Genomic DNA, 16,072 nt, shown 5'->3' with positions numbered 1-16,072 from the left:
TGGAGTTCTGTGCCAGTACATGGCACTTCCTATGTTTTCTTCCTACTGCATGAAAAAATATCCTTTTCTTCAAAGATGAAATTTAATCAAGTCTTCTTTTCCTCCAAGTGGCTCTTCTTGCAAGCTAATTAAAATAATTCAGATGACTGAAAAAGATTGTAATTGACTTTGGATTGAAGTTCAGAAAAAAATTATTTCTGTGTGAATAGTTTTTTTGGACGTTAAACCAGTATGCAGGAGGGCTGGATTCAGTCATTACCTGAGTCATGGCTTTGCTTCATGATTTGGAGAAACACCTTCATGTTTCTGCAAAATGAGGATTTTAGTGGTCTGTTCTCCCACTCTCTGCCTCATGCATTAAAGCAAATGAGGTTCTTGCACGCAGTGGGTTCCTGTAGATCTAGGAGCCTGTCCAGGCTGAGGTCAAAGTCATTTTAAGCCAAGTCAACAGGGTTGTTGCCAAAGGCCCAAACTTATCTGAGCTCTTCCCCCACCTCTCCCTGCCCATCACTCTTTTGTGTGGCACTTGTGTCTGTGCTGCCATGTGTTTGGAGAGTGGGTGGCATCACACTTTTGGCAGCATCCATCAATAAGATTGATTTAAAGCAATTACAGGACTGCAAAAACAACTTACTTCATGCAAGGTAGAAGCCTGAGCTGGCAAGAGCCTGGGGATGGGGACGGTGCCTCCCCTAGCTAAGAAGCAGTTCCTGGCACAGTGTCATCTTCCTTTTAGCACTTGATCTTCTGCAGCGCAGCTAATAGATAGGGATAATTTATTTGTTTGCTGTTTTTTTTTTTCCCCAGATGCAGGGATTCCTACACTACATTTTCTCTTTATGCTTCTGTTACTTAGCATCGTCCAGCTTCTAAGAGCTGAGGGTTGTAAGTGGCGTTTTGCTTTTGAAGCCTGCATAGGTACAGCTACCACAGGTGCAGGGAAGACAAACTTTCCATCCTCACGCTGATGTAACTCACACTCCACCGTAAAGACTTTATCATTTTGGGAAGCAAAGTAACAAGTGCGTTATTAAAACAGATTTCTCTAATACTGCATGATATTCAGATAATGTCAGGTCAGAAGGAAAATTGTATTAGTCCTTTTGTTATTATCATAGTTTTGTCATAGTATGTATTGCCAACTCTAGATTAAACATGTCCTTGGAAACCTTCATTTCTATACATAACAGAATTAGGAAAGTGTGAAGTGCAAGAAAATCAGCTCTTTTTTAATGCTCACACCAACATGAACTATATGCTCCTCTGTCTCATTTTTATATTTATGTAATATGCAAGGCTCAGCTTCCTTTAGTGTGAAGCAGGAAACCAGAAAGAGGAGGATGAAGGTCTGCATTTTCTGACAAGCAAAACAAAACAAAACAACAAAAAAGAAGCCTGAGTGTTTGAAGAGCCGCCTTTCTCCAGAATACTTGCATACTCTTAAAAGTGGTTTCTGAGCCACTAAAAGTGGATTTATCTGTAGCCTTCTTGGTAGGTGCAGTCAGCTGACAGCAAAAGGTTGCCATGTGGAAGAACTAGCAATTCAGAACAGGTCCAGGCACGGTGTCCCCAAAAAATAGGTGTTCAGTTGTGAAGTAACCCCTGTGAAGTAACATCTGCTCTTAGACCAAGCCTATGTCATGCTGAAATTGGTAGTTTAGCTACAGTAAATGTAATCTCCTGGTACCATATTAAAAAAGAAGCAGTTTAATAGTTCATGCAGGCTTTCCAAGGATAACCCAAGCTGTTATCTAAAATTGAGCTCTCTGAGAATCTTCCCAGGGATGCTTCTTTTTCTTTTTACTAATATTGTGTCGTATAGGTGGGTAGTTTTGTAATGGTTTTCTCTCGTATCTGATTTTCAGGCGGTGCGATCAATCACGAAGCTACCCACCCTGATTCACTCTGGTTTAGCGGCTGTTTATGGCACGGTTGTTTTAAATCAGATCGTTCTGTTTCTGGGCACGGATGATGGGCAGCTGCTGAAGGTAAGCGAGCACCGTTTCCATGGGAATGCCTCCCTTCAGCTACTCGTGTCTTCACAAGAGTAAAAGTTTCCCGTATTTTTTTACGCACCATAATGTGAACAGAATTCCCTGGATCTCTGTTTCTTTTTTGTCTGTTTTATGAAAAAAACCTGCTCTGTTGTTACTTGGAGAACAAGATAACTTTCAGAAGCAATTATGTACCTTGCTTAAAATTCATGGAAGCATTTCATTAATCTACTAATGCCCATAGTAATTAATTTATGGACTGCAGGGTTCTCAGCTGCACCGTCTCTGGTTTACTTCCTCGCTTTGTTTTTTTCCAGTGGAAATACTACATGCTGCTAGATTTTGGGAGCCTGTGAAGGGAATATGTTTGCCTGTTCGTTTGTTTGTTAGCCTGTCCCTGCGTGAGGCAACTAGCTGTCCAACAGAGAGAAAAGCCAGAAACCCGCTTTGCCACGGCTTCTGAGTAGCTGACCGGTGACAGTTTAAATCAGTCACCTAGAAATGAAAGTCACCTTATCTCAGAATCAAACCATTCAGCCATCCAGTCAAATGTCTTTATGGTTGATTTTTTTTTCTGGGGTTTTGCGAGAATGTGTATTTCCTGTCTACATGGCAAGGGATTACTCTCATTTTTTGCTTTTATTAAACAGGCAGGTGGAGGGGAATACATAAAAGATCATGGAAAGTTTCTACCCACTGGATTGCGCTGTGCTAAGTTAATGCTTTTGACAACAAAAAATAAAATTGAAGGTTTTAACATCCCCTGAGCAGAGTGAGAACTATGAGTATATTTTCCTCGTTTAGTCCTGTTTATGGAATTAAGAGATGAAAGTTGTAGAAAGCTTTGCATTGATGTTAGTGTACTTAGTAACTTGAAAATTAAAGTGGTTTTTGATTCTCTTGAGTTCCATGAGAAGAGTGGCAGAAAGCTCCAGTTACGCATGGTAAGAAAAGCCACAAAGAAGTTTCTGCCTTGAAGGCGTTTGCCAGTAACCAGCAGAGGTTTCTTTTTACATGATGTTGGTTCTCATCTGGTGGTGCCCTGGATGTTCATTTGTTGTGTGAACACCCTACTGTCCACTCTGTTCACAGAAGTGCTCAACACATTAGGACTTTTATTTTGCGTATAGTTCTCTCTTCCACATTCTTCAGTCTTTCTGTCCATCAGGAACGCAGCCGATGAAAAGGATGTTTCCTACATTATACCAGTGCCAGACTCAGTGCAAAACGTGTCTGGCATGTATGTGCTAGAAATTCTGTTCTGACTGCCTTTTCTTCCATCTTTCTGCACTATAAGAGCTGCGTATGGTTTTGAATTTGTCAGGACACAGTAAGTCATCTGAGAGGCTCTGATGTAGGTAGTGAAAGAGCAAAAATTAGGGTTATGATTAAAATACTAACGGGTAAATAGAAAAGTCTGTAAATAATTTCCTTTCTCTTGTTCTAGGCTATTCTTGATGAGGATATGGTATCTAATTGCCCAGAGGTTTTATATGAAATTAAGGAAGAAACTCCCATTTTCCCCAAACTTCGACTTGATCCAGTAGATAATAACTACATCTATTTATCCTCTGCTAGTACGGTAAGTACAATAGTAGATTGAAGTAAACTGCTGCTTTAAGGATTTGTATCACTTTAGAGGTGAAGTATCTGTTTGGATCAGGGTCAGACATTATCTACCAAAACTCAGGTTACCAGATTTACATGTGTTTTTCTGCACTTCTACAGAGCTCATAGGAACTTCCATGTTCTTGGCACTGCCCGCTGCTCCTATAGCCCAGCAAGACCTTTATTTGCAAGCTTCTTTTGTGTTATTCTGTTCAGAGATGGTCTATGTTTCTTTTTTTTTTTTTCCTGGAGCCTTGCATACGTGGCTGGCATCGTGCAGAATGAAGTGTGGAGCTAGCAGACACATCTTAGCAGATGCTTTGGAGAGGAGGTTACTCTGAATTGGTAATCTGGGCCTCGGGAGGCCAGTGTTTGCGCTTTGCTTCTGCAGCTTCTAACGTGGAGGAGTCTGTTAACGGGAGAGATGGGTTTGCAGTCTTAGTCCTGCTGAGGTTAGCGTTAAAATTCTCATCACCTTCAGTTAAGCCAGGTCTCCAACAAAAACCACCAAGCAGCCCCCATGAGAAGGGAGGGATGTGGTGCGTGGAGTGTGGCTGAGGCGCGCAGGCCGCATGGGGAGCTGCGGCACAGGCGCTCAGCAGGAGCAGCACGCGGATTTATATGGGTCTGTAAATATGCACAGGAAAGATTCAGGTTTTCTTTAGCTTTAATAAAAGGGCATCTTGTAGTGGAGGACCAACAGCTTTTAGAAATGGCATCTTTTTTTTTTTTTTCTTGGTAGTAGTTTAAGATGCTGACATGTTCCTCAACTTACTGATTATCTCAAACATCTCCAGTTAAACTGAGTTTCATAATATGTGGTTGGAAAAAAAGAGTAAAGTTCTGCATAAGGCACATCCTTGTTTCTGTTAAGAAAATATAAGAACTTCTAATTCTTGCAAGTTTATAAACAAATATTTTGAATCAGGAATGTTTTTTGTATTAACACGATTAATTGACATTACTATTAAAACATTATTATATTTTAAGATGACTTTCTCTTTTCTTTTTTCCTTTTCTTTTCTGAAAATGGCTGACTAGGAAATTCGAGCTGAATGTACAAGTATAGATACATAAAACATAACCCCAATCATCTATCTTTACCTATTGAAGCTCCATTTGCATGCATGTTTGGTAGTCGCATGCATTTGTACCCGTTTGCACATGCAGGTACCTGACATGTTGATGCAAACATAAATGCATTTTGTTTTGCACGTGCATTTTTGGATGCACCTTCATTAGTCATTTAAAAACTTCAGTTCTGGTATGAGGGAAACAGCATTATTCATAAAATACACTTCCTTCTTGCTGTTATCACTGTGCTGAGTTCTTCATGCATTGCCTTGTCCATGCTGGCTAGTTAGTGTTAGATGCAGACTGCCATTGTACAAGCAGTTTCCTCATCTGATGACAAAATACAGTGTGCATAAAATAGGCTACAAATGTCTGCCCAGGGGCCTTCCAGCGGAGGGGAGCACGTATGGAAACTTCCCCAAAGGCGTCATATTTGGATGCTATCAGATTTTTAAAGATAATCCTCAGCTTCCCCTACTTATGGAGCCTGTTTTCATTCTGTGCATTCTTTGGTTTCAGGTGAGAAGAATACCGGTCGCAAATTGCAGTAGATTTGTTTCCCAGCAAGGATGCTTATCTGCAAAGGATCCCTACTGTGGGTGGTGTTCTGTGAATCAAAGGTATTTTCTGATGTATGGACCTGCATATAGAAGCAATGCATTATTACTTACTGCAACTTTTTACTAGCTTGGGGCTTCTCAGCATTAAGATAGTGTATCTTTGTATCTACTGAATTTTTATGAAATCAGTAGTCATAGCCACTTTTTTTCATGTGAAATGGCACTCTGTGCCTTTTAAAGCCCATGTTAATCCTTGGATTTTTTAGATCTGTGCAAAAAAAAAAAAGGCTAGAAAGAAATGTTCTTAGAATATTTTTGTTTCTAAAAATAAATTTTCTAAAAAGAGATTTGGTTTTAGAACAGATGTTTTTGCTTTCAAAATTGACAGGTATGAAATTGTGTACACATTTGAAGCATCTTAATAGCTGGGCACCCTCTTGCTCGTAAAAATAGGGAAAGAGTTCCCAGCTGTCTTCAATATTCACTGCTCCTTGCTCTGGGGCCACTGCCTTTTACTTTAGGCCAGTGAAGAATGACTTTCTAAACCCTTCATCCTCCCATTCAAGTCATTAGTTTTGCTGCTTTCTTTGAATTGGGTTTCAAAGCTGCTGCACTGTATTTCTGGATGTGTAAAGACTGGACTGCAGGACTTCCCAGGTCATCAAGACTAGTCCTGGCTATTGCAAGTAACCACATCACATAAACCCACTCAGACTGATCCAACCTTGCCCTGACCTGAGAGGCTTTTTGCCCTCAGTCTTGCATTGACTGGCTATCCAAGAGCCTCACTGTGCTGCTGCTTTAAAATCCTTCTCCCCATTTTCATCACAGATGTATTCATAGGCAGGTTATACCCATTCTTGGGGTGCCAGTATTGCTTCAGTTGGATTTTCCACCTCCCTCACACTTAGCCACCTCAATATTTTTGTGAAAGCAGTCCCTTTCTTCAGTCTCATTTTGCTGCACAGAAACAGCCAACTTCAATAATAGTTTTTTATGCATTTATTTTTAAATATGGATGACTAGGACTGTCACATTATTTCAGAGGAGATGTCACCTTGCTGGGTGATGTTTAATTCTTCCTAACCTATCCAGGAAGCACCTTATTTAATATGTCCTGGAATTGCAAATGTCTTCTTCATGACTGCATCATGATGATGGGCCACAATCATCCATGATCGAATAATGCCCCCAGGCCCTTCTGTTTCTTTGTTCTTTTTTGTTCTTTTTTTTTTTTTTTTTTACCCCTCCAACGAATAAGTTTCCAGTCTAAAGCACATATGGGTTGGGAGATTTCTATTGCTCTAAGTTCATGTATTTTGCGCTATGTAATGTCATCCTATGCCAAGGTCATCCATGTTTTCCTGCGTGATATTCTGATCCTTGCCTGAATGATGATGTTCTCAGCTTGGTATCATCAGCAGATGTCATCAGGATATCTCTTCTTTTTCTGCTGGTTCATCAGTGGCTAAAATGTTAAGCAAAAAGGATGACAAAATTGATTTTCCAAGGAATGCTGCTAGTGACCTTCCCTTAGAAGGTTAATGCTACCCATTTTGATTGCTTCAGAGTCCACATGATGTTGTGAAGATTTACTTGTTTGTGTTTGCAAGGGTGGTTATTAAAAGAGACTGGATTTTTGTCCTCTGGTGTGTTTTCTTCAAACTCTCTTTTTGGCTTCTTGTTAGAGGTTGTTAAACTTTTCGTGTTTTTAATTACCTTAAAAAGAGCTTGAAAATAGCAGTTATTAGTCAGCATATCCCCTTAATGAGGGAAATCACCAAAAATTTCCACCTGATTAAAACAGAAATAATTTACTCTTTTGGAGAAAAAGTACAACATGAACCCCCTTTAACACCTACATCATTTTTCTTTGTTAAGCACTTAGTATTAGTAAATGTTTTTGTTCGTGAAGATATAGTTCTGAGTAAAGCTTTAGAAAAATAAATAAATGTTTTTAGCTAATGTTTTCAGTAAAGCCAGGATATGCCACTAAAACAATATACTCCATAATACAGTTTTGTTATTTGGAAAAATATACCTGGTGTGGTCAGGAGACAAAGGTGTTGATTTTGTATTAATCAAAGGTGTTGATTGTATTTGTATTTGATATATCATCAAAAACATTGATGATATATCTTACACTCTAACTAGGAAATAAATTTTATGTTAAATTTCCATTCTGCTTTTAATGAAGCTTATTATCCATGCTTCATTTTAAAGACAGTGTAGATTCAAATCCAATGTTTTGATGAAAAAATATAGGCATCCTATTGGAAGTGAAAACAAAATGAAACAAAATATTTCTACTCTTCATATTTCTACTCTTCCAAGTTATCCAGTTACATAACTGTATAAATTCCCCTTCCACTTACTCTCACTTGAAAGAATTAGTCATAGCATAGTATGATTTCTTTTCATGTATATTGATTTTCTTCAGATGAATCAGATTTACCTGAAGTACGTTGAAATGACTCCAATATAAAGCACTGAAGTTTTCCATGTATTTCACTACAGAAATAGTACAATACATCTTAGTTTTCTGATATGATGAACCTGACTTTCAAATTTGGTCAGTGCCTGAGGCTTCTACAGACTTCCCTTAGGGGTTACTATCAAGCCAAAACTTTCTCTGAAACTGTGTTCCTGTTCTACTAGGCAATAGGCATATTATAGCAAGACAGAGGGAACAAACTCAACAGGGCTCTGTGGTTAATATAATGATTAATGAAGCAGAGGTTTAAATACATATGAATGAGCCGGTATGCATAGGTACCATGTTGTTCATCATGAAATAGGAGGAATGTGAATCACATTGTGAAGAGGGATCTTTAGTAGCATAAAGAACTACAGCTTGCTGTGAAAGATGAGAGAATTTCTTCTCTCTGCTATTCTCTGTGCACGCTGGAAATCTAATCCACAGGGTACTTAAAGCAGATACTGCCCCTTCATCTCTCATGGAAGCCTCAGGATCCTTCTCCCTAAAATGCTCCCTTCCCAGGGATAATTAATGAATCACACTTTTTGCTTTTTATCCTTTCTTGCTCCGGTGTCCCACAAGTGTCTTTCATGTTGTATAGTGTCTGGCCCAGTCTGCCTTCCTGGGAAAGCCAACATCCAGAAATTTCCACCTACTTTTGATGCATTGATTTTTTTTAATGTTATTTTGCTTTCTTAGGAGTTGTCTGAACCTGAATGGGCTGATAGACCCTTCTCAGCAGCATGTGGTTCTCTTATAGCGTTTCTCTGTGCTGTTCATTCCAGTACACTCACAAACAATGTAGGTTGTCTTGAAGTAGGGCTATAGTAGAAGAATCTCTTCCCCAAGCAAGTGGGCTTCAGGTTGTTGTTGGCCTATAGAAGGCAGTTATGAGAATTTATGCTGAGAGGCACCAGCTGTTCTGCTTTCTCCTTTGCAGAAGTTTCCTACCATAGCAGATAGTGTGAGTGTTAAAGGCCAGCTTTTGCAACAGCAAAAGATGTATTTTCGCTGTGCTAAGAATGCACAGGGTGACATTGCTTTTCTTTTCTTTTTTTTTTTTTTTTTTTGCCATGTGGCTGTTAGATCTTTCTTTACAAATGGGGGAAACTGCCTCATTATTTGTATTGCTGAGGCAATCTAAGAATGCAGATACCCGTGTCCTAGGCAGTTTTAGCGATTCAGCTTTATAAATAGTTCACTCCTTCAGTATTAGCATCACTGAAATCTCTATGCTTATCTTGTGCCAAATACAGTGTGTTTCTTTGCATCTTCAACAGAGAGCGCCTAGGACCATCAGAAACTGTTGGATATCCGTGTCTCATTCCCAGTGAGCGTTAGTAACCTCTGAACCCCCGAGCGTACAGGTTTATGGATACCTGTTGCTAACAGATCTTACCTTCTGTGGTTCAAAAATTGTGGAGCTTATGGACCTTGGTAATCTCAGTAATGTGAAGAGAGGCATATATGAGATCAAAAATTGACCTAGTTAAGTCAGCTTGAAATATGTCAAGTTTCTTAGAGTGTATTTATGACCTCGATGTGTTCAGATGCAAGAGCCCAGTGCGTTCCTATGCAGCAGGAACTCCGTTTCCTGAGTTCAACCACACAGGAAATGACCGTGTGCTTAACTGCATTCCTGTTGCCAGCATCTTGATTTACAGAGAAGATGGCAATATGGTCTGTTTGTGGGGTTGCTTTAGGCATCTTGGAAAGTGGCAGGTATTCTTCTTGAAAGCCTCTCATTTCTTTTTTTCTTCTGCAGAAAAAAGAAAGCCTCTTGTCTAAATGTGTTTATACAGTGAGCTCTGGAATCCTCATGAAATTTTTTTAGCAATGCACATGTTTTGGAAATGTATGCACGTATCAAATGTTTGGCAAAGCAATAGTGATCCATGGCCACGTGACTGGTCATGTGGCTGAGGCTACATGTGCTTCTGCTTTCTTGTGGAATTGAGGCCTCATATTTCTTTTGTTCTACCTGATTCTAACGGTCTGTTTTGAGGGAAAATGCAGTATGTCCTCTCTAGAAGAAAACACTATTAAAATATTCAAACAGATGCAGTGAGCACTTACTTGTATTGGCTTGCTAACTATCTGAAATTATTTGGAGTTAAGCTATGGATTGTTCACTAACTCTCCGCTTTATTAAGGATTCAATTTTCAACCAATCTAGTTTGTATGCTGATGTTCTGGATTTTTCTTGAATCTATTAATATGTGTAATCTTTAAAGTATTTATATCTCCCAATGTTTCTTCATTCTTTCATAATTTTGCACTATCTGTTCTATACTTTCTATTTCCAACAAGTTATTGTATATAGCATTTTTATTTACTTTGCACCATCCTACTTCTGAAATTGAGCTTATTCTTTAAGAAGGAGAAATCTTTCTTGAACTGCCTCACATCCATGGACAGGGAACAAGATTAACAGGAAGGATTCAGCTGATGAGCAGCACATCTCCACAGCATAGCTCTGCACCTGAGCCTCAACCTCAGCTCCCCTAACTCTCAGTGAAGAGCAAGAGCAGCTCCTCTCTGGGGTGATTCATCTCATTTTTGTGTGCATGTCTGAAATAGGTCAGGTGAAGCACACCCTAGAAGAGCCTGTGTCTCTCCCTTGAGCGCAGAGGGAAACAAGGGATCAGGTCTGGAGCTCTACATTGAAATGGGCTGAAGCGAGGGGTGATGGACTCCAGTCCAAACTAAAGAGTCCATCATTGCAGGCCAAGCATTGAATGTTTCCCTGAATCCCACTGACTTAGTCAGGGCCCTAGAGCATACATCAATGTGTTGTAATTTATTTTGATAAGCAAAAGATTTTCCTGATTGTTTTCCTGGAGCTTTTTGTGTCTGTTACCATGTTCCTGTTAAAAAGAAAAAAAGAAAAAAGAAAATCAATTGTTTTCCTGAAAAAATCAATAGCATTAAGTAAGTTGAAGTACAGTATCTGAAATCAAAGCTACCAAAAGGAAGCTGGTATAATTTTATGTATACTTTTAGGTGCACATTAAAAGAAAATTGTACACGTTCAAACAGCACAAGTGGTTGGTATAACATTTCACATGCACCTGATAAAGATCTGAAAATCCTGCTAAGTTTCCCTGCCATAAATCAGGTATGTACAAGCAGCTTTATGCATATTTATTGTGATGTTAAAAGTGGTGTTCTGTCACTTTTTGCAGCTTCCCTTCTTTTGTCACTGTGCTTTGTGTATTAGTCGCTCTTATCTAAACAATTGGCAAATATATAGGAAAACCCAATAAGCGGAACGTATAGATCAGACAGATGTTCTCCTCCTGTGTTATAAAACATATCCTCAAGCTATATTTCATGCTGTTGACTTGGAAATTCCCTGTGCTGACGAAGGCATTGCTTCCACTATATCGGCTATTTTAATATTTCCAGTGAGGCTATATCAAGTGTATTACCTGCATCCTAAGCTTTATAACAAGCTACAAAACATTCACTGGGACATATATGCTAACTCAAATAGGCCTTCAAGTGTTTGGCATTAGTGTTTTTTCGGTGCCTGCTCAGAGCAAACATAGCCCCGAGTATCTGATTGTCAAGTATTTTGCCTGGCCACTTAATTTGCCTGCTATTGTTCCTGGCTTCCTGATTGAGTGCTCGAATGTGCTTGTATTTGTAAAGCCCTGTCTGCCAGAACAAAGGATAAATCACGCTAAGACAAATTCAGTTTCCAAATTGAGCACACTTTGTATATTGATGTGAAAGTAAGCTTTCTGCCAGGAATTGTACATCCTTATGCATATATTTTAAAGGGACAGCATATAGCACTTAACGCCAAAATGCTAGTTTGAAATTCCTCAGTGTTCCAAATTGTTCCCATCACATGCATTACAGATCCTTTTAATTTCAGTAGGTAAGCAACATGTTCCTTTCAACACTCATTTTGCATTGCCTCTCCAGTTGGAAGAGGCTTTTCCCCCTGAGAGGCTAATTGTCTGCTTCTGCCATGAAAATTTTATTTTGTACGTTCCATAGTTTGAAGTTTTCTGTACAGACAGGATGACAGCTTAACAAGTATTACAAGAAATTCGTTCTGTTTGTGTTTTATAGGTTGCTGTGGCTGCAAGTTTAAGCAAAACCCTTACCTCTTGTATGGTAAAACTTGTGAGACCTGTTGAAATACTTTGCAAAAACGTAATGCTGAAAAACTCATCCTGTTCCTGCAATCTAACTACACCAGTGATAACTGATAATGGTATGTTTTAATATTCCATTTATTTCATACTAACTCATTGTCCTTTATTACCAAAGAGAACTGAGCGTAACTAAAGGCCTAGTGCTTGCAACTGTAGACATTGCTTTTTGTTAAATGACACTGAAAAGAAATTATGCCTGTTCTAGCGAGTGATTTGAGTATATTTACATTGTTCTTGATAATTAAAGTGTTTTTAATACAGAATCCTTTGTAGAAGAAATACAGTATTTTGACATTCAGCCAGAATAGCCAGAAGCATATTCCTCATACTGACTTAGAGCAGTTCAATCTTTTTAGGGTTGAGCCCATGTGGTGCGACCACCTGTGCAAGGAAACTTCGAGTAAGGTGGCTACAAGTACAAGCAAACTGGTTAGAGTCACCAAAGAGTGTTCTGTACTTTGCCATGGAAAATCTACCCATCTTAGCCCTTCTCCCATCTGCAAGTGGGGTTTCTTTTTGCAGGAAGCTGTACCAGCGTAAATTAAGAGGACAGTTTGACTGTGAATGTCTATACAGTAAATAATCTTCACACTGAGTTAACTGTTTCAGCCTACTTGAGATACTTGTCAGAAAACAATTTTCACGTATAGAGGCTATCACGTGAAGATAGCAGAAAAATACATATTTCAGGGGTAACAGGGCTGGTTTATCTTTCTAGGTTTGACTTCATTTATATTTCGACTTTAAAGGTTGAATCATTGTGCAATAATTCTTAATGCTAGTTTGTTTACCAGTAGTTCTCGGGAACACAGACCTGTGAAATTCGTGTCCGATGTGTGGTTTGTACATTGTAGATCTTACAATGAGTGGTCAGTCACTGAGTGTCTGAACTTTGGGATTTTTTGAGCTGTTCTGTAGGCTTTGGTCTCAAAGTTAATATGATAAACCTTCACAGTAGGGTGTTATTTGATTAATAGAAGGAAAAAAACTTTGTACATCCCTTCAGAGATCTGTAGAGAAGCACAAAACTCTTTAAAACAGTTTTAAAAAAATTATACTTTTCTGGTTTTGTTATAACACAAAAGAGCACTTAAATCTGAATCAGGGTAAAGACAGTGAACTCAAGAATACCATGCATTTTTAAGCTGTATGAAGAGGAAATAGAAAATTTAGATAAGTGTCTGCCTTCATCTTTTCCTGTGTAGTCCAAAAGATATGCAACATTTTGCATAAATCTGATTCTATTTAATAATTTGATGGTGAAAGAGGAATGAAATGTTAACCAGAACGTAGTGCCATGGCTTTTTGTAGACTGCAGTGCTGCAAAAAGCTCTCTCTAGGGGATCCTTGTCCCTGAGACAGGCTCCTTGCAACACTGAGATCTCAGGAGATGAGCCTGTGATCTTTGCATATCATCATATCTGTCACATCTGTTTTGTGTGTCAGGTTCCTGTCTTAATTCTGATTTGAGAAGTGAGAAGAAAAGCCTTAATAGGTGACAGGGTGTCATGAGTGTTAGGATACTCACAGAACTCGTGTGTGAGGTGTAGCCAAAGCTGATTCTCATCTGAACAAGCCCACCTGGGATTGAGATTTCAGGACTTTTGCAAAGTAGTTATACCTTAAATGTGTGGCTGTCACATATTAAGAAACCATGTACTTCTTAGCAGAGAGAAGCCAGGAGGCTCCGCACACATGGGCTTCGTTTGATCTCAGACAGTCAGTCATTTTGCAGACACACACATCTGCAGGCACACAAATGAAAGGGACCACAGCTTAAGTGGTACATCTCGCTCTGCTCTTCGATGTGCTGCTCTGCTCATGGGAGAAGAAGATACTCTTTCATTCCACAGCTGCCAGGGAGTTGTCGGTACAGTAATTACGAGCTGAAATAATGGCAAATTGACTCATACAATCATAAAAGATTTAAATAGGATGAAAATTGCTACTATGTATGTTACAAAGGAAAACTCCGAGAGTGAGACAAAAAAAAAAAGAAGTATGTATATGTTGGTGTGTTGGGATCTCTTGGAACAGTCTGCTGCCTTGGAAGGCTTGAGTCCAGGGTCTGGCTGTGCCACAGGTGGACTCTGTGCTCTTGGGGGGTGGTTTTATATCCAAACTCCAGGGTAGCTTTTCCTCATCTGTATCCTGACAGTAAAATTGCTTCTCTGCACCATGCAGAGATGGCATCAAGGTTAATTAATCATTGCATGCAAAGTCTTGGACTAAGGTGCTAAAAGATGCTATTGAAGGACAAAATCTCCTTATTTTTATCAGTGGAAAGTGTGAGTAAAAGTGCGTGTGAGCAAAAAAGGAAGTGCATATCATGTAGAGAAAAGCTGAAGGCACATGAGACTTCAAGTCAGTTATTATTTTTAACAGTAATCTCTTGTAATATCCAGCATATGTCTAACAGTCACATTTTTTTCAGATTGTCTGGTTCTCGAAGCATCGCTGTCCTCCAGCTCTTGGAGTATCACGCAAACATTTCAGTTGAAAAAGTAAGGTCCTCTTTCTTATTGGTGCTTGTTGAGGGGTTAATGTGTGTCTGCGGGGAGGGGGGCTGAAGTACGATTGCTCTTTTTTTGGTATTTACAAAAGGAAAGGCATTTCACCAGAGATAGCATAACCCTTTTCCTGGGCCCCTTTCCTCTTTCTCCTCTTTCTCTTCGTGCTTCGGAAGCTGCTTTCATGTGATACCTCTGTTGTTTATTGGGATCTTGACAGCTATAGGAGAGTTATTATAATGCAGGTCACTTGTGGCAGGTGATGAGATAACGAAGGGTGGCTCAGTGATGTTAAAACCCACACAGTGATGTTAAAACCCACCCGTCACTAACTTAGGGTAAAACCTGGGTCAGAGGAGTTTCAGTCAACTGCAAGATTCAAGAGATTCTGTAGAAGTCACCTTTTGGGGTTGTTTCTTAATAGATCAGGATACCATTTAAATGTGATACACAGGTTTCATGAGTACAGTTAAAATGGAAAGTAACGCTTAATCTGCTAATAATAATAGCGAATGTCTATTGTTCTGTGCACATTATTCTTCAGAGACAGAATCTTTGTTTTGAGCTCCTAGCAGGACTGGTTTGTGCCCAGCACATGGCCTAACCCATATGATATGTAGTGGCAAGGCATTGGACAAGCCTGGCTAACGCACACCCGAGGTAGCTGCCGTGCTCCCTTTCTGGGCTCTGTTCTTCCCTATGTGGAGAGGCGAATTCATAGGCCCCTGGGAAGAAATGCACTCCTGCTTTGTGGGGCTTGGCACATCGCTTCCCTGTCCCTGGAGCAACACGGGCAGGGAACTGTCATTCTGTGCTGCCCCGCACTTGTCAGCATGTGCAGAGGGGAGACTTGCTGCTCGTGGCCCTTGTTCATGCTGACTGATGTATTGCAGAGCAAAGATAGGGGCAAACTCGTCCCCAGCTGGTATGAGGTTTTTGGTAGGGAGAAGCATTAGTGCTTGTTCACACTGCAGATACAGAATAGAAGTTCAGGAAAGCTGTGAAAAAATCAGTGGTGCTTTTTTTCCTGCCCTTCTCTGGATAAAAACAATGTGACCTAGCCACTTGCTAAAAAACCACAGCAAAATGAAACACAGAGTATTCGGTCTGCTTCATGCTTTTCATAGATTTATGACCCACAGCATAAATTACATTTCATACTAAATTTGTCCTCAGAATAAGCAGAACAGAACAGCAGTCTAGGAAGATAAACACAATTTATGTGTTTTACACATTTCACTAATGTTTGCCAGATTGATCTCCTGGATCTGTGCTTTTTTTTTTTTCTTTTTGTTACTTGAAATTTCACATTCATGGCTGAATCTAGATTGAGTCCCTGGGTCTTACAAAAACTCTGTTTTCTACGTTGCCAGCTGCTCACGATGTGTACGCAAGGGTGAGTGTGCCAGCTGCAGACGGAAGCGTGTGTCTCCTGCCACTGCCTGCCAGGTGAAGTTTGCTGGGGAGGACTGGATTCTCCCGTGGTCCTTTCTCCTTGTATTTCCTACATGTGAGCAGCAATTTGTCTCTGCCTTGTCCTGACATGGAGAAATGCTGATTCTTTTTTTTCAGAATAGTTGTAATGCCTCTGCTGCCTCCGAGGAAAACACCACGGCGCAGAAATTAGAGGTTAGTTAGCATTTGGAGATTGACACCTTTGAGATACCCTGGGCTGGGG

At 39.8% G+C, this 16,072-nt stretch overlaps 2 protein-coding genes across 2 annotated transcripts in view; both read left to right on the top strand.

Moving 5' to 3' along the window:
- CRADD (CARD and death domain containing adaptor protein) overlaps positions 1 to 16,072 on the top strand; it is a 340,232-nt gene that overhangs the window by 173,442 nt on the left and 150,718 nt on the right. The gene's annotated exons all lie outside the window — the stretch shown is intronic.
- Positions 1 to 16,072, top strand: part of PLXNC1 (plexin C1) — a 63,635-nt gene that overhangs the window by 10,242 nt on the left and 37,321 nt on the right. Inside the window, exons 2-9 of the mRNA XM_010213931.2 lie at positions 1,866 to 1,988; positions 3,442 to 3,576; positions 5,196 to 5,296; positions 10,719 to 10,833; positions 11,799 to 11,943; positions 14,319 to 14,388; positions 15,768 to 15,843; positions 15,967 to 16,023. Of these exons, the coding sequence (XP_010212233.2) occupies positions 1,866 to 1,988; positions 3,442 to 3,576; positions 5,196 to 5,296; positions 10,719 to 10,833; positions 11,799 to 11,943; positions 14,319 to 14,388; positions 15,768 to 15,843; positions 15,967 to 16,023 (822 nt within the window). The remainder of the gene's footprint in view (positions 1 to 1,865; positions 1,989 to 3,441; positions 3,577 to 5,195; positions 5,297 to 10,718; positions 10,834 to 11,798; positions 11,944 to 14,318; positions 14,389 to 15,767; positions 15,844 to 15,966; positions 16,024 to 16,072) is intronic.

The sequence above is a fragment of the Tinamus guttatus genome, unplaced genomic scaffold (assembly GCF_059628265.1).
Source record: "Tinamus guttatus ecotype Peru unplaced genomic scaffold, ASM5962826v1 Tinamus_guttatus_pri_ptg000472l, whole genome shotgun sequence".
In the NCBI taxonomy this organism is placed as follows: domain Eukaryota; kingdom Metazoa; phylum Chordata; class Aves; order Tinamiformes; family Tinamidae; genus Tinamus; species Tinamus guttatus.
This window is presented reverse-complemented; position numbering and strand designations above follow the sequence as displayed.